At 36.4% G+C, this 22,007-nt stretch overlaps 3 protein-coding genes across 6 annotated transcripts; 2 read left to right on the top strand and 1 right to left on the bottom strand.

Annotated features, from left to right (window-relative positions):
* The first annotated feature begins 13 nt into the window (after positions 1–13).
* LOC143450882 (GPALPP motifs-containing protein 1-like) lies at positions 14–2,813 on the top strand. The gene is made up of 7 exons (XM_076951631.1): positions 14–364; positions 631–738; positions 830–923; positions 1,030–1,131; positions 1,287–1,385; positions 1,524–1,649; positions 1,770–2,813. Exons 1-7 carry the CDS (start codon positions 15–17, stop codon positions 1,869–1,871), a joined length of 981 nt encoding a protein of 326 aa, XP_076807746.1. The 5' UTR covers position 14; the 3' UTR covers positions 1,872–2,813.
* Positions 2,812–20,472, top strand: LOC143450880 (uncharacterized). The gene is made up of 23 exons (XM_076951625.1): positions 2,812–2,935; positions 3,024–3,094; positions 3,195–3,359; positions 9,655–9,787; positions 10,313–10,442; positions 10,664–10,820; positions 11,100–11,272; positions 11,394–11,610; positions 13,009–13,078; positions 13,171–13,421; positions 13,525–13,633; positions 13,845–13,911; positions 14,004–15,069; positions 15,204–15,348; positions 15,426–15,502; positions 15,884–15,977; positions 16,412–16,506; positions 16,607–16,786; positions 19,133–19,271; positions 19,405–19,540; positions 19,655–19,817; positions 19,899–20,032; positions 20,209–20,472. The coding sequence occupies exons 1-23, from the start codon at positions 2,851–2,853 to the stop codon at positions 20,330–20,332; spliced, it is 3,981 nt and encodes a 1,326-aa protein (XP_076807740.1). The 5' UTR covers positions 2,812–2,850; the 3' UTR covers positions 20,333–20,472.
* On the bottom strand, positions 3,408–15,749 carry LOC143450881 (transmembrane protein 45B-like). Of its 4 annotated transcripts, XM_076951627.1 has the most exons (8): positions 9,544–9,721; positions 9,286–9,416; positions 5,561–5,712; positions 4,999–5,096; positions 4,737–4,907; positions 4,423–4,596; positions 4,030–4,355; positions 3,408–3,818 (listed from the first exon to the last, which is right to left on the bottom strand). In XM_076951627.1, the coding sequence occupies exons 3-8, from the start codon at positions 5,641–5,643 to the stop codon at positions 3,642–3,644; spliced, it is 1,029 nt and encodes a 342-aa protein (XP_076807742.1). In that variant the 5' UTR covers positions 5,644–5,712; positions 9,286–9,416; positions 9,544–9,721; the 3' UTR covers positions 3,408–3,641. The 4 variants fall into 4 exon arrangements, with proteins under 4 accessions (XP_076807742.1, XP_076807743.1, XP_076807741.1 ...); XM_076951628.1 differs by lacking the exons at positions 9,286–9,416; positions 9,544–9,721 and adding an exon at positions 15,578–15,749; XM_076951626.1 differs by lacking the exon at positions 9,286–9,416.
* Positions 20,473–22,007: the final 1,535 nt, after the last annotated feature.

Raw genomic sequence — 22,007 nt, 5'->3', positions numbered from 1 at the left:
GATACTTAATTAAAATGGATGATTGTATTGGACCTGCATTGCCACCAGGTTTTAAGCCTGCTAATGTTAGAGAAGATGTAGGACCAGCATTATCTAAAGCTGTCGCTGATAAATCCATAGCAGAAGACATCGAAGCAGAGTTGTCTATTGGACCACAATTACCTGGAAATCTTATTCGGCCAGCGCCGTCACCCACAGTGCAAGCAGCTTCTGATTTCATTGGACCAAGTATCCCAAGTGACAATAAAAATAAATTTGATGATGCTGAAGATTTGTTTGGACCAGCACTTCCTCCAGGGTTTAAGAAAGCAAATGTTGGTGAAAAGAGAGTTCTTGGTCCACAATTGCCACCAGGATTTCAAGGGTATGCAATAAATATCATGCTTTTTATTTCGAAAATATTTTAATAGACAATAATGCAAGGGGGTGTTGAAAGTGTTTGATTTTTTTCACAACAAGTAATGGTGTATTGTTTGTTTTGGGTAGAAGATGGCTTCATCTTTTCTGCACATATTTTGCAAAAGCCTTTGCTTTTTGTTTGTTGTTCACTTCCTACCGATTTCTTTCTGCATAAGTCACCTGCTAGGTCAAACACATTACATGCTTATTACATTACAAGATCTGATATAGACAGGCATCAAGTGATGAGGAAGATGAAGAAATAATAGGACCACTTCCACCAACTGCAAATGCTGCAGAAGACGTCAAAGATAGAATTGCCCGGGATTTTGAAAAGAGGTATAAACATTCTACCATGATATATACTTGCTTGCACTGTGCCATTTCCGATTGGTGTTAATGATGTCTTTTATGGTGGCTGGTATTAAAGAGCCCAGAAAATGAAGGATAAATTAGAAGGGAGAGACGAACCAAAGAAAATTGAACGTGAAATTTGGATGACTGAATTGCCACCAGTGTTGCAGGTTAGTTTTTTTAGTAACTGGTAATTTGGCATATTTTATTTTCTATATTGGCATCAAAGTTATATCTAGTAAAAGTATTTTTGTTTTAACATGTTTACTGTTTCAGGGTTTTGGTATGGGGCCAAGACAGTTTAGGGCAAACCCAACTGAAGTTGGAGATAGGTCAGGGTGGACTGACACACCGGCAGATAAACTGAAGAAATCCTTGGTATAAAATAATAACACTTTCTTTATCAGAAGAATCTTTTGAAATTTGTTTTTGCATTGGACCTTAAACTATTCTAAAATGTGAATAACAAAATTTGTTTTTCAAATAAATGTTCGAAGTTGGACGAGTAATGAATCTTTGGTTTTGTTTTTCAGGAAAGAAAAAATACTTCTGACAACAATTCTCCCTCTCTAAAAGATGTAAATGTTGTAAAACGTGATAAAGATATTTCAGGACAACTCAACGAATATAATGTATGTTGAAAACAACTGTCAGATAACTGACAGTATTACAATTCCAGATATCAATTTTTACAAGTATGCCTATTTGTTTCATGTTCATAGTAGTCATAGTTATAAATATGTACTCTATTTTTGCTGTATCTATTACAGGGAGCTAAACAACAGGAGTCGTTGCTGTCGATGCATGAAAAGAAACGAAAGCGTAAATTAAAAGAAGAAAAAGAAAGTGGAAAAGCTGACATCCGAAGGCCCTTTGACCGGGACATTGATCTCCAAGTGAGTTGACTTAAGGAGTAACCATTGCCTCTTCAAACTAGCCTGCAATATTGTACCGTTAAATACATCTGCCTGACTTCAAAACTTAACAAATTTTGTGAAATTCCAATCCTTGCACAGGCCAACAAATTTGATGAAGCAGCAAAGAAGAGGATGCTGAAACAATCTTCCGGATTGTCATCAAGATTTTCGCATGGGGAAACATCTGGAACGTTTTTGTGACATGCGGCTGTAGCGCTGCCTTTCATTTTTGCTAACAGCAACATAGCCTCCTTGCTATGTTGCTGCAATTCTTCCAGTACAAATTGGAATTCAGGCTAGTAGGAAACTGCCTGCCTCATGTGGCTTAAGCCTTACAATTGTACATGTTCTAGTGCTGTGCAGTGTACATTACGGCCGTGTCAAACAGGCCAAGATGGGTACGCGAATATGGATCTTTAAGGTTAAGATAATGATGTGATTTGGAACGGAATTATCTAACTTCATTCATCTTGCTTAATCAGCCTAACTCACAAACAGCTTAAACAGGGTATTTAACTTGTCATGTCGTTGATGAAAAGTAATCAGCAAATTGTTTTACACTAACGTAAAATGGAAATCATTCCGTTGTCCTCAAGTCAACCATAACTGAAAGCATTGACACTTGCTACTGTGTTCCTACTTCTTTGTGAATAACAGCAGAAGTTCTATTGATGTACCAACTGGTTTATTTCAGTTTAATCTGAGATATATATTTCTTGAGGAATAAAAGACTTGGTTTGAATCTGGTCGCAAAATTTGTATTCCTTAGAAAAATAAAAAGGGTTTATGCTTGTGTTTCATTTTTTTGGATTCATGTTTCATTCACACGTCAATGTTGTATACATTTGCAATTGTCTTATTCTACTACCTTAATAAGATTATTTTTATAATTTTATATAACCACGAACGAAGAAAATTTTGTGATAGTGTTTCATCAAGCTTGTGAATCTTGAGTTATGCTTATATGCCAACCAACACATTCATAGCATATATACTAGCTTCACTATGTTTGAATAACAAAGATGGTGTCAATGTTTTTGGCTCTTTTTTAATGAAACTTTAAATGCAACAAAGAAAATATTTTCCCTTTTTAATAGGATGTTCTGCCTTGATTGATATTTTTATTTATCTAAACTTCTGCAGGGTTTAGGGATTAAATATACATTATAATTACATATATATGGATGTGGACCCTGATTATGCTTTTGACATTTCCCAAGAATCTGTAGCTGAAGCAAAACGAACAAGGCAGTTGCAAGATGATGGTTTGTTCTATAGACACTCAAGCATTTATACATCCTACTCTAGACATGCATAAATGATAACTTACATAATGGTGATACCTTTTTTTAGCACGGGAAGCTACTGCCGAAAAGATACGAAACATCTTAAGAAAACATTTTGCAGAAGCAATTCTTGCTAAGGTTTCGTCTGTGTTTAAATACCAATGCTTCAGTAATATTTTTTTTCCAAAGTCTTGCTTTGTAGTAAGACAGGGCACATACTTAAATTTACGTTTTGCAGGAAAATGAAGTTGATCTGATAACAGAGCGCTTGACAGAAGCAAGACAACTGCTTGACAGGCTGAGAGCATGTGTCGTGGCAAGTTATTATGCATCCAGCTTTGTTAAACCTTTGGAAAAGAAAAAAGAGCCAGAACCTGGAGCAGCGCAACATCCCGCAATTCAGGTAAGGATTTTGGCATTTGCAGCCCTTTCTTTAAGAGACAAGTTTTTACTGTTTTGGTTTATTAAGGTAATCCATACATCGCAATAACTGTTACAATACGTGTGTATTTTTATTAAACTGTAGGCTGTGATTCTGAAAGATAACTACAGCCGTTTTTGGCAGCAAAGCAATTTTGAAAAAAAATTAGTGAGAAAGTGTTGGTGTGAATCAAGACAAATGTCTCATAAACAATAACTGTAGCGAGTTACCCAAGTTGAAGTTCACCAATATCTTTCTATGAATTTATATTGCTCTGATCTTCCGTTTTCTGCATGTGAGAGCATACATAGTTAAGTGTACAGCTGAATTTAAAAATATAGCCGCAGCTAAATGCCATGCAAAGAATATTGTTGCAAAATGTACGTTTGTGTGGTTCACTTCCCATGCTTCTTTTCCCGGAGGGTATAAAATGGCGGCAACCTGAAATATTGATCACAACCGTGGTTAGACAAGAAAACAGTGTTAACCCTGGAATTTCAGACTGTTGATGGCAAGTCTAGAGACTTACCCCCAATATTGTTACATTATTGTTAGTCTAATAGTTCTAATACTGCAGGTCATTTTCTTTTGTGGAAGACTATTAGCAATTTTTACTGTATGCTACATTCACCAATATGATAGCATGTTTTACCTGACAGAACCATGTTCCCTGGAGAAAAATTGACGTAGCAATTGCTTGTCGCAGAATGATTTGTAAGTGAGATTTTTCACATCTATCAGGTGCAACGATTTGCTTCAGAATTTTTTGTAAACTAACAGTCAATGCCAAAAACTCTGGTGAAAGCTTTTCATGGCTTAGATTATTTGTCCCATCTTCTGTTAAGATTGGTGTGTATTCATTACTCTTGGTTTCTCCAAGTAGTGCTGTTTCACTTTCATGTTCCTGATTTTTAAGCTCAATGAAACCTTCGTTGCTTTTCTTATGACTGTTGTTGTTGCTCTTTTCGTCATCAGTATCTTGGGAAAAATTTTAATGAAGGGTTTCCACTTGATGTGAGGGCAACTTATTTGTATCTTGTTATACCTTTCATGATGGCTTCCAGTACACCCAATATACCAGATGTCATTGCTCCTCCCCAAATAGCCAGTAAGAGCAAGACATGTATTCTAACATCCAATTCAGGTCTTCCGTGTGTGTGAAAATAGAACAAGTAGCCTTCTATCAGCAATGCTAAGCAAAGCATTAAGTCTCTGATACCTAGACGATGCCAGTATTAGTTGAGACAAATTTCATTAACTATTTATGGCACAATTTAAAAACTTTCTGCAGTGATTAAATTGTCACACTATGTACATAATCGTGCATTAAAACACTGTATATGGTAATGCAGTTAATACCTCTCGGTACAAACTGTGGAACTTTGAATTGAAGAAGATCAGCTACACCAACAAACGCGAAAAACAAGTACATTGTACTGTGAGACCAGTTGTTACCAGAAAAATACTCTGAGCTGGAATTTGTCAAATGAAATTTTGGCCCATGATTTGTCAGTTGTTCCAGAAAAATGCCTGAAAAGGGATTGTAGACCCAGGTCAAGTATTGGCGTTACAGTTTTAGTTTCTTTAGCAAGCATAATGCGTGAAAAATGATGTCTCTTACCAACACATGGCAATACGATTAACATTATTGATTCAGCATTATTCACAGTACATAATCTGAGGCATCTTCTATTGGAACTTCTCTTCTTAACAAAATGCCTATTAAAGATGTGGTTAATGTTTTAAGAAGCTTTTACTAGTAAAAACGAAATAACTATTTCACCGGACGCCATATACCCAATGTATAACTCGGTAGTTTTCATTTTTCAAGTTCTTTGGCTAATAATTATAACAACATGTTAACTGCTTTGGCAAACTGCAGTTTAAATAGCTGGCTTGCTATCTACCCAATTTGCATTTCGCTGCTTCAGTTACTTGTGGCTGATGAAATGGACAATTTTTTTACCAGCTGGCTGCTTAAGTAAGAAAATTACCATTTATGCAACTGGCCAGCCGTATATAGAAATTGTGTTTTCCAAATTCGATGAATGGCAACCAGCGAAACAGATGCTATGTAATTTGAATTATGGCTCATCTACACTGTTAACATCATTACAGTTAGACTGCTGACAGTGCTGCAAATGTTTAACAAACCTTTTATGTAATTTTAAATGTTTGCATACCTGTAGCTGTTCTTGAATGCAAGCCACATTCCATAAAATATAAACAACACACCGGGCAATATATGTCCCATAAAACTCCCCATTCCGATTAATATACACTGCTTCAGAACAATAAGGAAGTGTGCAGGGCTTACACTTATGGCATCTAGATTCTAGAAAACAAATGTGCAACTGTCAATCAATTATTTATAATGAGATCGCAAGTATGCGGCACGCCGCCACAGATTATAAAATTGCATTGTTGCGCTAGCTAGACTCCAGCGTTTGACTTATTGAGAATAAAGTTAACTTCCATTTAGCGCCATTTAGATTATCTACGCATAATAATGCTGCAGTTTCACTCTAAACTCCTACGCATACGTATACTTTGAATTGAAGTAAGGTGCATACAGCTTTTTGAACACGGTGCTACATTTGCAAGATTGTTTGATTTTTCGCTTTCCAATAATCCGGATACCCCGCTAAACTGACCTTTTATGACGAAACAAAGTGGTCCGGGTTAACGAGGTCTGACTGCATACTATAGCATAAAAATGCCACACTACCATCAGCAAAAACTTTCTCTCACTGAAAATGTGAAACACCTAGTCTAATTATTTTTTTGTAAGTGGGATGTCCAGCCTTGTTGCGTTACTCGAACATCTGCCTTTTTCGTTGTAGAAGTAACAGCGCTAATTGTCTGATAAGGACCATTTTTAAAGGAATTCCGCCTAAATCTTGTTTTGCACCCTTCACAAACAAAAGCCTATAACAACTTATGCGGTGCAGCTTTATTTTTTTTCTGTTGCAGCAAAGCTTGCATACTTTCACGTAATATCCTAAATCTTTTAGTCGGTCATTATATTTAATAAGGAAGTTATAACTCCTTCAATGACCGCGACGTGGTCAAATCTACAGTCACCACCAGGCATATATGCTTTCTAGATATGCTTATAGAAAGGCAATTAAAAGTTTTTGGTGCACGAAGTGCCGTGGCCAGAAGCTTGATAGTGTTGCATGTACAATAACTTGTACTGTAGATTACAGATGTTGGAAATTTTCAAGGTGGCAATCAACAGACAAACACGCTTTGCACATGCTCCCTCCCAAAATCCATCTATTTTGAACGTTATTTGTGGTGCACACATTCATAGAAAAGGCAGCTCTAAACTATTGTAATGTCGCTCACTGCAAGACTCAGAATCAGGTAGTTACTAAAATTGTAAAGGGCTATTGTTGGTAAGGAAAGGCAATATGACGACGGCGTTTGCTATTATATTCAGTAGGCACATCCTCTGTAAATTTCAGGATATACTGTATGTTTGTCTGTAAGTTTGTCTCTATGTAGGTCTCTATAAGTTTGTTGAATTTCAGGGACGTTTCAGGAATGTTTGTAAAGTATCTCTAATACGCGGTTTTTCTAATAAACAACGTAGTCTATTAACCATAGAAAGCAGATGATTATGGTCCACCATCATAACGCTACTGTGTATAAAATAACACTTCGTCGATCATATGCGAGTGGGATGACAGTATGTGTTAAAACTCCTTTCAGTGACGAGTATTGCCAAAGTTTGTAAATTTGTAAAAGTTCCAATTGGATCAAGTAGCCGTGTATCTTTCAGTTAGGGCGGCGTAGTGGATTACTTTTTACATCTCTGTTGTTGCTGATAAGTGATAACTAAAGGTCTTAAAATGTAAAACAAACATATTCTCCTATCGACGTTTATCTGTAACGTCTTTTTGCTTTTTCGATTCTAACAACGCATCTTTGACAACAGATTGAGTGGTCAACGTTAGGTGAAATACTGATAGGCTATGTCGCTATCTTCTTTTCGATGAATATTTGGTTATGCTTACGTTTGAGGGCGATCCTTACTTTCTATCTTTTCAGCACCATTCCCTTACAGAAAAGCAATGCGCTAAAGGCAGCTTGGATACTATTTTCTGCAGTGTATTAGATAAAACATTGTTTTGCTGAGGTATGAATAATTAACGTGTTACTTTCTCGTTGATTCTCGTCGTTGTTGAATTATGGATACAATCGGAAATTGCGATCCTTGCTCTCATCTTGTAATGGCAATTTTCCAAACTTGCATCCTTACAATACAACATACAATTTAATACAGAGTCGAATGAATGGAAGCGATCACTCTTTGGCTTGCGATAGCTGATTTAATTCATTGCAACATAATAAATAGCGTTTCCACTATTATTTCTTACTACTGTACTACGCCGACAACAGTAAAACTTACAAAAATTTTGTGGTGCCGAATTAAAAAATAGACTATGTGTTTTTGATTTATTTCGTTTTGATTTTATTTTTTTGACGATCGCAGGTGAAATAAAGTAATAAACGCTTTCAGTTGTCGTTCGGCAAGGTTAACTGGCCGTGGCATTTAGCCAATCATAGTAGCCTAGTAGGTTTGTTGAAATTATTGCACTCGCTTTCGACTCGCCAGCACTTTTGCATAGTAATGTTCGTTTTTAGTTTGGTGAACTGGTAACAATATCTTCTCTTAATAAAGTCATATGCGTTTAGGCTGTCACTATTTCACCGAAAAGAATCGTGCGTTTGAAGCTATTTTTTTCAGTTTCTTGTTGACCTAATGTAACTCTAATAAAACCTTAAAGAGCTAAAAACAACATTTTGCATACCCATACTAACCTAACCGCATAACCTTTAACAACAGGCTGCGTGATCTACATACGATGAAATTGTCATCCGTCACTTGATACGTTTATGCAAACACTAGAAAAATATTGATCACCCCTCTAATATCGAAATTGAAAATATTCGTTAAAAGAACAATAAAGCACAGATAATTTTAAGGCTGTCGCTATTTCATCGGAAAACTCGGACATAATAACACAAACCAAGGTCGTTCATCAAATATAAGGCACAACCGGTGAATACAGAACTTTATTGTCTGCCGACGTTTTATTAACCAACCATGTAGGTTATCTTCAGGGCAATGAGAATAAAATTTGAGTTTGGCGTTTAGTTTCCATCTGCCGTACGCGGAGTTGGGTTCTAGCCTCGGTGTTAACTACTGTAATTTACTAGTGTAGTTGTTTGAGTTGTGTTTGTTTAAGCGCAACGGATTTAGCGTGAATGCAATCGATTATTTTCTTACATTGAAGTCTAGTTTTAATTCGGTTGCAGACGTGAATTTATTATTAGAACACGCCCGGTTATTCCGGTATCAATTTTAGAGATCGAAGATTGGTACTACAGCGTATAATTGTAATGCTCCTTACGCCTATTACATTGTAAAAAAAGGTCTTTAAAAACGACCACATTATAATTGAACATGTTAACACAAAAAAAAACAGTACAGTATGGACTTGAATTGATTTTATATCGGGTTAGTTACAGATTTTTTATTTTGTAACTTTTTACATTTAATACAATTACTGTACGACTTGCATCACAACGCGACAAGTTACTTGGCAGTGTAGATTGTAGACTTAAAAGCTTAATCCATGGGATACTATGGTACGATGGAAAATCTCATAAACGCATTCCATTAAGTGATAAACGTTTAGCTCGACGGGACACATCTCATAAAAAAGTGCCATAATGGCCAAAGTTGTGTATGTGCACTGTTCACATCTTATCTCAAAGCTAGTCCTACTTTCTTTTTTGAATGAGAGCTAAGTACATTAGTTCAAATTCTAGGGTATGTGTGTAGTGTTTATGCCTTAATGGTTGCGCACATTTTTTCACCATCAACAGGACTTACCCATTTTCAATGGCATTGTCCAAAAAAATATCATCTTTACTTTTGCCAAATATAAACAACAGACTTTTCAGCGTTTGTCACTGGTAGGTTCTGTTACAGTACTGTTTCCCAAACAATTCCTTACGTGTAGCCTATAAGACATCTACTTAATGCATTTTAAGAGTACAATTCCGGTTTTTAAGTTGTTACTATTAATGTTATTGGTTTTATAGCTATAACAGAACATATAATCAAGTTAACTTTTGTACAAGTACACACCTTCCAGATAAGTTTGTACCAGTTTCCCAGCTTCAAGTTGCATAGAATTTTGGGAGATCACTGTACTTCGAACTGCTCATCAGGTTACTTAATTTGTGTTATATTTTCTAGAATGTTCTTAGAAAAGCTGTTACCTCCGTTTTAAGTAAAAATGCTCCACCAGAACAAGCACTCACTACCTCAAACGTACCTGCTGAACAAGATCAAACTAATTCTGTTGCAATCAATAAACCTCATGAATTACGTAAGTGCCTTCAGAGATTATATAATTATTTAAGTATGCTTTTTCAAATACTGTGTCTCTGGGTTCTGGCAATACTCTAAATACTGCGGCTTTCTGACATCAACTGTTTGTTCATAAATCTCAATATGTTTCAACCATGCTTTCATTTGAAATCAATAATTCCATGACTGACAGAGGTTTCTATATTGTTAACTCAATTATAGCGTTTTGAAACTGCTATATGCTATAGCCATCGTTGTATACTTGTATCTAGAAAGCATATGCTGGTAACTGTTGGTATGTTTGCGAAAGAAAAAAATTTTACAATGTACACAAGCGAGAGTAATTAAACAACACTGTTGTTCAAACAGTATGATGTTACTTAAAACTTGACAAACTGAGATCTTGGGATATATATTCAAGAATTAAGGTCAAGAAAACTTTACTCCCATTCATCATATTTGCAACAGAGTTTGACTACAAACTCTTCTAAATCTACTAGTACTAACATTAGTTTTTTTCAAATGATCTTTGACTTGGTTGTAGAGTCAGTGACAGAAGTTTGTGTACGAGAAGAGATTCAAAAAGAAAATGAAGATGAGAAAACGGAAGATGATCAGGACATCACCTCACTTGCTAAATCTCCTCCATACACAAGCACAGCTGACAAGCTGGGGTAAGTTAGTTGAGTTTGTATAAGTTGTTTTGCATTGAAATTTAATTGTTTTATAGTTTTTTTAAATAAGATAGCAAGGCAAGAGAAGAACTGTTCCTTTGGGTATTGTAATTTGTAATATCATATTGTGCCTTGCTTTTAATTCTGTATCAAGTATAAGCAATTACTGATGGATGCACTATAAGTTTGAGGTTTGGTCTTACGTGGAGTTATCTGCTTAGTGGTCGTCATCGGATCAAGAAAAGGGTGGTAGTTGGCAATATTTCAAAATACATACCACCCGACAAGCGAGAGGGGAATGACCGATCCACTCATAAATGGATGGTGTATGTTCGTGGTGGAGAGGATGAGCCTAGAATTGATCACTTTGTTAGGAAGGTGTAATACTTCTGCCATTTTGTTTGTACTTTTGGAGTTACAGTTTCAGGGGTTTAATTTTTAAATATCGGTAGTATGACAGTTTAAAAGAACAACATTTCCTTATTTTCCAAAATCATCACTTGCATTACAATTATTATAATGATATGAAACGTATATCATCATATAAATTACTGGTCTAATGCCGTTGAAGTCTTTCTACACAGTTATTACAAATAAGTTTGTTATGAAAATGATTTTATCGGTATTAATTGAGATAGTTCTTGGTTTGAATTTTAGGTGTGGTTTTTTCTACATCCAAGCTATCGACCCAATGATCTTGTTGAAGTGACAGAAGCCCCATTTCATCTTACCAGAAGAGGTTGGGGTGAGTTTCCTATTCGGGTTCAACTGCACTTTTGTGACCCTCGGAACAGAAGGATTGATATCATTCACCAACTCCGATTAGACAGGTGAAAAACTAAAAAGCAAATAAGGATTTTTGTAGCTTTCGAAGTCAATTTTTGTAACATGATTTTGTCTGATATTTTTTTTATTTTGACGTTTTTATTCCAATTTCTTTCTCATGCACAGAACCTACACCGGCTTGCAGACTTTGGGTGCAGAAACTGTTTGTGACATTGAACTTGAACAATCAACTGTTGGTTTGAAAATTGAAAATCTTCTCAGTGAACCGGATGTCGCATATGCTCAACCATGCCATGAAGCAATGAATACAGAAGAAGGTAATGAGGTTCAAGCAGATGATCTTAAAAACGATGAACGAAATCAAGATGACTCAGCAAATGACGTAAGTGATTCTCTTATTGTCCACAATAATTGTACAGTAGAGTTGGGTGAAAAAACTTTTTTCGAAGGCCTACTTTTATTCTTGTATATTTTTGTAGTGACCAGTCAACACTAATGACTTTGAAATGCCATTGTTAGCATTTTTCCATTTTTTCATCATCCCTAATTTTGTGTTAAAAATCCGGTTTGGTAATTAATGAGTATAAAATGAAACTCAGCCATTTCTTAACTCAGGGCAATAAACAACCTTTCATGGGAATGTTGGTTGTTATACAAACAAATGACCAATAAAACTAGACCGAAAGGGTTAAGAATACCCAATCTTTTTTACAGACAATTCAAAAATGAGCCTTTTCAGGACAAAATTATCGCATCACAAAACCCATCACAAAATTTAACATTGTTTTATATTTGGTTAATTTACGGAAAAAAACAATGCTTAACATTTAAAAGAATTACTGTTATTAATTACTACTACTGAATTACTATTACTGAAGTTGCATAAAACTATTATGTGAAAGAGTAATATGACAAAATGAGATTATTTCGTGTAAAAATGTTACAGTTTCTAGAGGTAAAATAATTAATTTTTACCACAAAAGGAGAAATAAGTTTTAAATTTGATTCTTTGTACTTTATTTAGATTTAAATATTTTTGATGACTCAAGCAAAAACTTTAATCGCTTCTGTTTTTGTGCTTGAAAACTAATAGCAGGCCTTTACAAATGCACGAAAGTTTTATTGAATTTCAGGTTCTGACAACTGTTTGATTGTATATGCATGAGCACATGTGCTGATAAACTAACATTACATGACAGCAACGTCAGCAACCATAAAGTGTATGATGGTAATAAATTGTTGTATTGACTAATTTAGCGGTAGACTTTGTTTTTGCTGTCGGTTGATAATTTTTGTGACAGAAGATCTCTCTAATTGGAATTACATTCGAAGTCGATTAGATCAACTTGAGCGCAGTAAATACAAAGTTGAAATGATTATTATTAGATATTTCTACTTGATGTAACACATAATGTTGTAATGCTCTTTCTTCCTGATGGATGGTGGGTGTTGAATGGAGGCTGTGTTATTTTTGGGTGAAAGTAATGAAAGTTACCCTAACATCTAACATATACATTATTAAAAAAGTCACAGTTTTACTACCAACAACCAGTAACATGCAAAATGCATTAGAAATTTAAGCTTTTGCATTGTGTATGTGTTCTGGCGTTTTATGCTCACATTTTGACCTTTTTCTTGGAAGAACAGGAATTCGAAAGTGCTAAAAAGGCATTTTTAGAGTCAGTAGAGCTCACTACAAGAAATATGAAAGAATGTTAGTGAATATAGTTCGTATGGTATCTGTACTGTATTAAATTGTGTTTCTTATCTGTGGATTTAGAAAGAAAACACTGAACTAGATCAAACAGGATCCACTGACACACCCACTGCAACCAGTAATCCTCGAAATGGTAATACTAAAAACTTTAGTCATTCAAGCTAAATACAACTACTGTTACATCATGTGCGTGTGCATACCGATGAAAGTCATCTTTTTCTTTAGACGTTGCTGAAATGGTTGAAAGTAAAGTTATAATCGAAAAAAAGCAAATGGAGAAATTGTCAAATGGCGTAGACAATGAAAGCATGATGCCAGCTCGGAATGAAACTGAGGAGGAAATGGTTGTTGATGAAGAGAATGAAGCTGATGTCAGTGAACCTCCAGCTGCCTCGCCAGACAAGCGGAGACGAAGGAGAAAAGGAGACAGTTGCAACATCACCAGTCCAGAACTTGCTGCACCAGGCAGTCCTAAAGTACTTCATTATTCTGCGAATGATCCCAGTGAAGGATTAAAATCTTCCATGTTATTTGCAACTTGTAAAATATTAGAATGGTAAAATATGATTATTCTTTAAGGAAGCACTACCTGTAAAGTTGCTTGATGATAGCATTGAAAGAATTGAACCAAATCAAAATGAAGAAACTCAGGATAGTAGTAAAACTGCAAATGACGCAACAGCATCAGGTAACCACGAAGTTCGTATTATTACAGAGAAAGGCATGCGTCACAATAAATGTTAACATTCTTTGTTCATTGTTCATTCTTTGTTCATTCTTATTTCTTGCAATTTTGTGTTAAAAAATTTCCATATTTTTCCATCTGTTTGCCAGTGGCAAATGCTAGCAACCTGCTGTGTTATATACTTGCAATGTTATTTTTAGAAGTTGTTTTGCAGAGGCTACGACATTATCAACTGCAGAAGAGAAAGAGGAAGATATTATGGAAATTATTAAAGATAACAAGTAAGTTTATATATTTTGACATCGTACCTTTTGATCAAGATAGGTAGGTTTCTGAAGTAGTTTGAAATCTTATTTCATTTGTTTATGTCAAGGATTTCTGCCGGTGAAAACAGTGAAGTTTCTAAATTGAAATCTACTCCATCAAGTCTTACTACAAACTCTACAACAAACAACAGTACTGCAGATAATGGCGTGCTGAACAAAATATCCACACCACCTTTATTAGAAAGTAATAATAACTCTCCAACTGAACCCGCTGAGAAAACAAAACCGGTTCTTACGGTGATTAATCCATCTTTTTCGACACAGACCAAAAAATGCATTATTTTGAGTCCCAGTAACACTGGCAACCAGTCTGCTAGTGCGCGGTTGCGTTCCTTCTCTGCGGATGGCAACATCATTGCCTCATCTTCAGTCCATGGAAAGAAAATTGTATATTTAAAAAATTCTAAATCCGAATTGCCTAACACCACTGGTGTATTGACGTCTCCTAATACATCAGGCAATACGCCATCCAAATTTGTTGTGGTTCGGCCGAGGTCAGATTCATTGATAGAAGTTTCAAATACAGAATTAAAGGCGCCCACTGGTGGAAAATCTAGCGTGACAATTCTGAAGCCACTTCTGATGAACAACGCCCAACTTTCAAACCCCGGTCCCATTGTTCTTGGGCGCAAACGTGCTGCCAGCTATGTGCCATCATCATCCTCCGGTGCTGTAGTGTTGAGCATGATCCCAGACAAAAGAAGAAAACTAAGCAATGGTGCTGCTCTTATAGGTTCTCCAGTTACCACAAAAATAGCTGTACCTCTCAGCAGTATTGTGAAGAACATTTCATCTCAGTCAGCTTCCTCAAGCACTGCCCCCTCTGTCACCACACTGCCAATTTCTGCCCAAATACCAAATGTACCTGTCATGCGCAACTCTCCAGCGGTTACTGTTTCAAACCAAGTCAACGGTTCGGTCATGGCCGATTCAGTGCAACAAGCAAATACCTCGTCAGTTCTAAACCCACCTGCCGTACCTGAATCCTTGCCGGGGAAGCCTATAAAGTCTCCAGCTATACACAAGTCTTACATTCTCAAGAATACAAAACAAGGGCTGGTCGTTGTGAGTCAAAATCCTGCTGTAAATGACGGACCAAAACCAACCGAAACGGTAAGAAGACAATGAACCGAAGAAAAAGACAGCCAAGTCACTTTAACTCAAACCATTTACGCATTTAAACGTGTTTCAGAGTTGTGTTTCTGAAAAATCAAAACTTATTGCATAAATTAAGTTGAAATTTTTAGGCATTGTCAACCGAAGGGAATTCAACTCAAAAAAAGGCGTTATCTCAGCAACAATTGTTGTCATTAATGGCACTTCAATCTGCTTTGCTTGGTGGTGCAGTCAGCATCAACAAACCCATGCAGATCAAGATAGAAAAGCCCACAGGCAATGTTTTATTTTTAATCTATGTCGTGTAAATGATGAACTGCGTCTTTGAACTTAAGTTTGTGTCTTGTCTTCAGGACTACATGCTAATTTGCCTACGACGAAGAAAAACAATAACCAGCAGTTTGTTTTGACGACTGTTACTAATGAACAGGTACAAGATAATGTACGTGTTGTCTCAAAGATTAATAACTACGTATCACTAACATTACGGCTACCGCAAGTTTACCTGGGAAAGCCGTAGATTTAGATTGCATACTGGCGGTAAGCCAATCCAAGTCTGTCTTCTAATCTTCCGCTTTCTCTAACCCTTATTAACCGTCGTATTCGCCTCACATTTTGCTGGTCATTCTTCCAAACCTTACTAAACACGTTTTGTGGCCTGAAATATTATGCTTTTCTGAAATTCATATTACAATGTATCTTTAAAATTATTACCGTTTTATCGCTCTGCTTTAAAAAAACACAAGCTTTAACACATAATAACTAGCCAAAACGCAGGTCAATGAATTAAACCGTCATGTACTTGGTGCAGGGTAAAAAACAACTTGCACTGGTGAGCGCTGATCGTATGAAAGAAACAGAAGCTTCTACCTCAGTATCTACTTCTACAACCAGTTCTTCAAAAGGTAATTGGTGAAGTTGGAAGGCTCAGATGACCTTCAAAAAGCTTTTTTAACCATAGCCAAAGGCGGAAGTAATTTACATTACTGCAGTGCCCTTGCTTTTTAACGCTTGTACCAACACCATTTGAGACTTGCACGAACCAAGCGTTACTTCTTTAAAAAGATAACGTAACGGTTGGGTCATGTGGATTGTGGAGTGGTCTCTTGCGGTCCAGCAAGAATTTCGATGCTTGGTGATTGGATAATGATTATAATGATAGCTGTTTTTTGCTCAAACTGAAATTTCTCCACTACCATTTGACTATTTTGGGGTATGCATCGGCGGTTGTAATTGTGTTAGCAAGCTGTTTTGTATGAAAGTAAACCCATCCTGAAGCATTGCCACAGTCCTTTTTTAAGATTTATTTTCATCAGTTTTTATTCTAAACTTTCTACAGACACATTGGCTAATGGCTCGGAGGGCTCATCAAGTTCTTCTTTTCCAATGCAGCATGGCAAAACTAATGCGTCCGAAAGCGTCCCATTGCATAAGGTCATTATACGAAAGTCTCAAATCTGCATAAAAAATGATGCAATAGTATTGTTACTTCAGTTAGCTGGAATTATCTCATATTTTTGGACTTAAATTTCAGGCAATCGGAAACAAAATACTCAGGCGAAAAATCAACGACTTGGTAAAAGACGCTTTGCCGTTGGCGGCTCGCTGTGTACCATTGGTACGAAAAGGTCGAAATATTACTAATTATCCATTTTGTGCCGAAACCGAATCGGATTTTCTTGAATGGAATATTGGAAAACAAAGAGCAGCTGAGGTAAAGCCGCTACATTAGGATGTTTCATTTTTTCACCATTTTGGAATTAAAAAAAGCTTGTGGTCTCCCTAGGCTGTATTTTGGGCACAATGAAAGAATGTAAACTTTTTTGGATTTATGACGTCATTTTGAGCTTGCACCCCCTTGTTGAAGTTTCGGTAAGGGCGCATTTATCTGAATTGGCGATATCTTGGTACCCGATTGAGCTACGATCATAATCAAAGTGTCAAAAGATGCGGAATGGCTGGTTTCCTATAACCACTCAATACCTTTTAACTGTATTTTTGCTCTAGGAAAAAAGTTATTTGAGAAAAACCAAAACTTTGACATATTTTGCATACAAGTCAACACGTCAGATTAACCATTAATTGTTTGAGTAAATTACTGATGGAATTATTTCAAAATAAAAGAATAAAAACGTTATTTAACTAGCATGTACTGAATATGCTTGAATTATACAAATGTTCAACGAACGACGGGCGTTCGAAGTAAAACCCAACACTGTGGCTATAAGCAGATCTTTTACCATACACGTCCAACTTCAGGTTACTCTAGAGCAGGGCTACTCAACTGGCGGACCGCGGTCCGAATGCGGACCTTTTCAGTGTTGAATCCGGACCTTATCTGTCTCAGCATTTACGCAAATGAAATCGTTCATCATTAGTTTTTTTTTATTCCTGCTTATTCAATTAATCAGCAAGTGTGTAAGTGGTAGCTCAAACTAGTCTAGTGGTTTTTGTTAATAGGTCGTTTGTCAATCGGGGCAATCAATGAAGTCACAATGATATTTGTGACTTCCTAAAAGACACGAGTTTTTTAACAAAACCAAATCCATTATTGTTGATTTGCAAAAACAAAAAATGAGCAGACAATAGTACAATTTCAAGTAAGCCTTGTTGACGTCACAATGCACAGCTGCGAGTCAGCGTTTTCAAACATGAACTTCATAAAGAATAAATTTCGCATCTGTATGACCAATGAAACCCTTCACCACTCGCTCTCGCTAATTTAGAACCAAGATTTAAAGAACTAGCAAGAAATAAGTAACGCCAATTCTCCCACTAGTTGTGACTAACAGAACAATAAATAAATTTCGCTTATTGCTTTTGCTAATACCGCTTTAACGGATTTTGTATATACCGTGTTTCATGTGTTGTGTTAAAAATCCAAAGATTTTAAAACTAAATTAACACCTATCCAGAGAATTAGATTGTTTTATATAACGTATTTTAATACATTTGCATGACTGTAAATTATTTCATGAGAGTTATAACGGACCTAAGCAAATTTTGAACTTTTGTAACTGGACCTTTGCTAAAAATAGTTGAGTAGCCCTGCTCTAGAGTCCAGAAGATGACCGCATGTGACGTAATAGATTGTTCTTAAATGTCCTGGAATAAAAATTAGTAGGTGTTGAGGCTGATGATCATAAACTTTGTAGATTTCATACTAACTTATTTGATGCTGAAACAAACGATTTTTTGCAATTTTTATTGTAATGTGCTTGCGACGGTCATTTCACTTAAAAAAAAATTTACACTGTGTTGTGCAGCATTTGGTACAGGCCTTTGTTGAAGTTTTTCAAGTTGTTGTATCTTATTCGTTCTAGCACAATTTAAGTCTAATCTGCAATAACAAATGAACAACCCTTTGTGTTTATTGAAACCAACGAATTAAAGCATATTGCGTAATCTATGGCAAAGATGACCGATTTCAGTGAATAAAATTCCTATTTAATTGATACGCACTGTTACAGTGTTACAAATCCTTGATATGCTTAAAATACATTAAACAAAAGTGTTATTACGTAAGTTCACTCTTAGTGATACGTCGTTAGTTCAAGGTACTCTCTTGTTTAATTTATCTGCGATTAACGCTTGTGTGTGAGGCTGTCATATTTCTCAAACCGAAAACACGTTTTGCCGCCAAACACTTGCATTAGTTGTCTGGAAAGCGTTTAAAACCTTTATATTTAAGTGAAATAAAATATTATTTAAAATTTCACAAGCTTTTCTTATCAACACCAAAGGGGTTTCATCTACACCAACTTTTGTTGTTGGCTGTAACGTAGCCATAATCTTTGAGCCATAGCAGGGGCAAAAACTGCACTTGCACCTTGCGGTAAGATCTGTTATACAAAAAATCACCAGTACCGAGAAAGCACTGCTTAGTACTACTACCGAGAACTATTTTTTTGAAATAGTATCAATACCCATACCATGGGTATATTTTTTGCCTGGTACCGTTGCCATCAGCACTGTCAAAGTACCGACTTCCCACCCCTAATCGGTTCATAATTACGTTGTTAATGTTATTGGTTTTGTACTTTCGTATGTCGATGAATAGCGACAACGGGCGTCTTTGATCCATCGGGTCCTTACATACGTGAAGGAAGTGTCAACAACAGAAATAAAAACCCCAGTACCTTCGAAACGCTTCATAATCAACTGGTGTTTGACAAGGGGATATTCGGTTTTTACTGATGGTAAGCTAAAGGCAATTTAAACCTTAATGATATTTAAAATGTTGTTCGAAATACTTGGAAAGTTTCACTATTGGCGCAATCGGAAGATCAATTTCCATCAGGTTACTTCGGGTGACAAATTTCGTTCCTTTAGAGTACGTAGAAGATGCGGAAGATAGTGCGAAAGAAGAAGCTCCACCTTTAGTAAAGTATCCAACACCCTCGCTGTCATGTCATGAAAAACTCACGAAAAGTTTACAGTTCGATTGTGCTAAAGTCACACCCATCAGGTAATCCAGTGTAGGCAACTTTTTCGCTGGGAACCAAACATGGCGCAACGGCTGCGTAGTGTATCTATTGTATGTTTATTGTTTAACCTGTGCATTCATATGTTTTTGGAGCAGAGAAAGTGATGCTGATGAAATTGATATTATCTCTGTAACTCCTCCGACTAAGTTCGAGGCGATCAAAGAAGAACCGACTGACGCTTTTCCCACTAACAAGAACGCCAAATGCTGCGTCCACTCTGCTAAAGAGATCAGAGCGATTGACGAAATAGCGAACCAGGTAATTTTTAAGTTGCTTCGCCATACGTTGTTGTGTGTTGTACCTGTTATTAGTTGCTTCATGTTTAATACTTCCTGGTAGATTGAAGTCAAGTTTGATCCCGCACCGATAGCTAGTGATATCGATGGTCCGTTAAGTCAGATTGTATTAATGAAAGCGATGGAATTGTTCGTCAGTGGCCTAATGAGAGAGTCCTTGGCGTCATCGTTAACAAGGTAGATTTGTTATTGTAACAATGTTTTGGCCACAAGCGGCACTTCTTCGAAAATTATGCTTTTGTGTGTAGATCATACACTACTTGCAGCCGACGTTGGCTATGTAACTGTGTGTATATAATGTGTATAAAAGTATCAGAATTGAGCTAAACTTTGTTGTTATTTTTATTTTTCAGGAGAGATGGCGAAAACCGGATTCAACGTGTTCTGTCTGAGCAAATAGAAGTGTTGGATGTGGTTCAAGCGCTCCAGACATGTGATTTACTTGATACCTTCACGGACAAGTACATGGGAGTATAGGATCATCGATCGTTCTCAAATGACACTGTCAACTTTTATTTTATTGCAATTATGCAGTCATGGTATTGCATGTTACATGGGTTTTCTTTGTCGCAGTTCTTTTGCGCTTAAGAATAAAAAAATCATGTGCTTTATACGGATATTTATCAGTGCATCATGTTTTACAGCTAGTTTTACTTATATTTACATCAACTTCAGTTTTTTAGATCATTTTGTCAAAGTTATCCAGCTCTGCCAGGAATATGAAATAAACTATGGTAAGCTTCCAGAAGTCGTAATTTATCACACTTATTTATTTAAGTTCAAGCAATTCTGCGGAAGTAAACCGATGGATAAACATGTACCCAGGGCCGGATTAAGCTAGTGCAACGCTTGAAGCACAAATACCCCAAATTTAATTTGAATATACTGCGTGCCGTTTGGTAACAAATACCGCTGTTTATAAATATATTGACTGGTGCATCGGCATATAGGCTATAATGTGACTGACGTCACCCACAATGCCGATGATTGGAAGTATTAGCGCACTCAAAATTCTGTCAATCGACTTTACGGCATTGGGAAAATTATGTTTTCCTATATTCCGGTATCTATCTATATAACAATATGAGCTGTGGCACTTTGGTTTTATCCGATTCTTGTTTCTACCAAACCGTTTAGCATTTTTCCGAAGTCGCGGACTCCTACATGATATAGGCTAAAATTAAAAAATGTTGTTTTGCATAATATAAAAATGCGTATTGCATTTATGGCAGCCCAATAATAGGAAAGGTATTCAAGCGCTGTATCGCTGATCTTTTGAAAAGAGTGAATCACGAGTGAAATTAATTTATCAGAAATTATCGTTGTGCTACGGGAACCAGAGCGAGAGCAACATTGTATCCCAGCTGTGACTTTGTATCCCAACTGTTTTACCTACGGCATCATTTTCAAGGTATTTGCCATACACATTACTATGTAGACCACGTAGATAGATGCAACGCTTATTTGGTATATATTCTTTCTTGTGGTCTTATGTAGACCTTCTGAGATGATAACAATAACAACCACTTGCCAATCTGATGATGTTTTATCTAAACTTAAAAGTCGACGCCAATTGACATACACTTCAGTCAGAGGATTCCTGTTCGGTCGATCGGTCTTGTTCAACTAAATGAATGAACTATAACCAGTATAACGCTTATTAAGCAAACCATTGCGAAAACACTTTTAGTAGTTTGGTAATTAATATCTAATAATTAGGGCCAAAACACATCGCAAGTTCACTTGTAACATGTTTGATGTAAATTGTTACGTTAAAGAGAAAAAAATACGAAGAAGAGGTAAGACGTTTGTCAGCTTATTTTGCACCTGCAAGGGGTTGAATATCAGATTTCACCGTACAATTGTCAGCTAGCAACTACGCCGGACAGTCCGTCCGACACGGTTTCGGGAGCACTCAGTTTCCGCGGACCCCTAATAATGCTTCACGGACTCCCAGCAGATCTCCACTGTTTTAGAGCGCGAAGATTTTTTACGTTAAGTCGACTATCCGTTAACCCAAACTCTTGGTTTTCCAAATTCGTGATACTCAGCTGCTTACTGCCAATGACCATACACTTTAGAGTTTAGAACAAACTTGCCAAACGTTATGAAAATATTTTCAGCTGATTCACTGTACCGACATAGAAATCTT

The sequence above is a fragment of the Clavelina lepadiformis genome, chromosome 3, assembly GCF_947623445.1.
Source record: "Clavelina lepadiformis chromosome 3, kaClaLepa1.1, whole genome shotgun sequence".
In the NCBI taxonomy this organism is placed as follows: Eukaryota; Metazoa; Chordata; class Ascidiacea; order Aplousobranchia; family Clavelinidae; genus Clavelina; species Clavelina lepadiformis.
The sequence above is the reverse complement of the archived record's forward strand: the minus strand, read 5'-3'. Positions and strand labels throughout refer to the sequence as shown.

Excerpts from the sequence above, each read along its gene's own strand:
- LOC143450882 (XM_076951631.1), top strand. The coding sequence starts at position 15 with ATGGATGATTGTATTGGACCTGCATTGCCACCAGGTTTTAAGCCTGCT. Across the intron at positions 739-829 it reads GCCCGGGATTTTGAAAAGAG|AGCCCAGAAAATGAAGGATA; the intron begins GTATAAACATTC and ends CTGGTATTAAAG. Across the intron at positions 924-1,029 it reads AATTGCCACCAGTGTTGCAG|GGTTTTGGTATGGGGCCAAG; the intron begins GTTAGTTTTTTT and ends TTACTGTTTCAG.
- LOC143450880 (XM_076951625.1), top strand. The coding sequence starts at position 2,851 with ATGGATGTGGACCCTGATTATGCTTTTGACATTTCCCAAGAATCTGTA. Across the intron at positions 13,079-13,170 it reads AACCAGTAATCCTCGAAATG|ACGTTGCTGAAATGGTTGAA; the intron begins GTAATACTAAAA and ends CTTTTTCTTTAG. Across the intron at positions 15,978-16,411 it reads TACAACCAGTTCTTCAAAAG|ACACATTGGCTAATGGCTCG; the intron begins GTAATTGGTGAA and ends AACTTTCTACAG.
- LOC143450881 (XM_076951628.1), bottom strand. The coding sequence starts at position 5,643 with ATGGGGAGTTTTATGGGACATATATTGCCCGGTGTGTTGTTTATATTT. Across the intron at positions 5,097-5,560 it reads GCATTCAAGAACAGCTACAG|GCATTTTGTTAAGAAGAGAA; the intron begins GTATGCAAACAT and ends CATCTTTAATAG. Across the intron at positions 4,356-4,422 it reads ACTGGAAGCCATCATGAAAG|ATACTGATGACGAAAAGAGC; the intron begins GTATAACAAGAT and ends ATTTTTCCCAAG.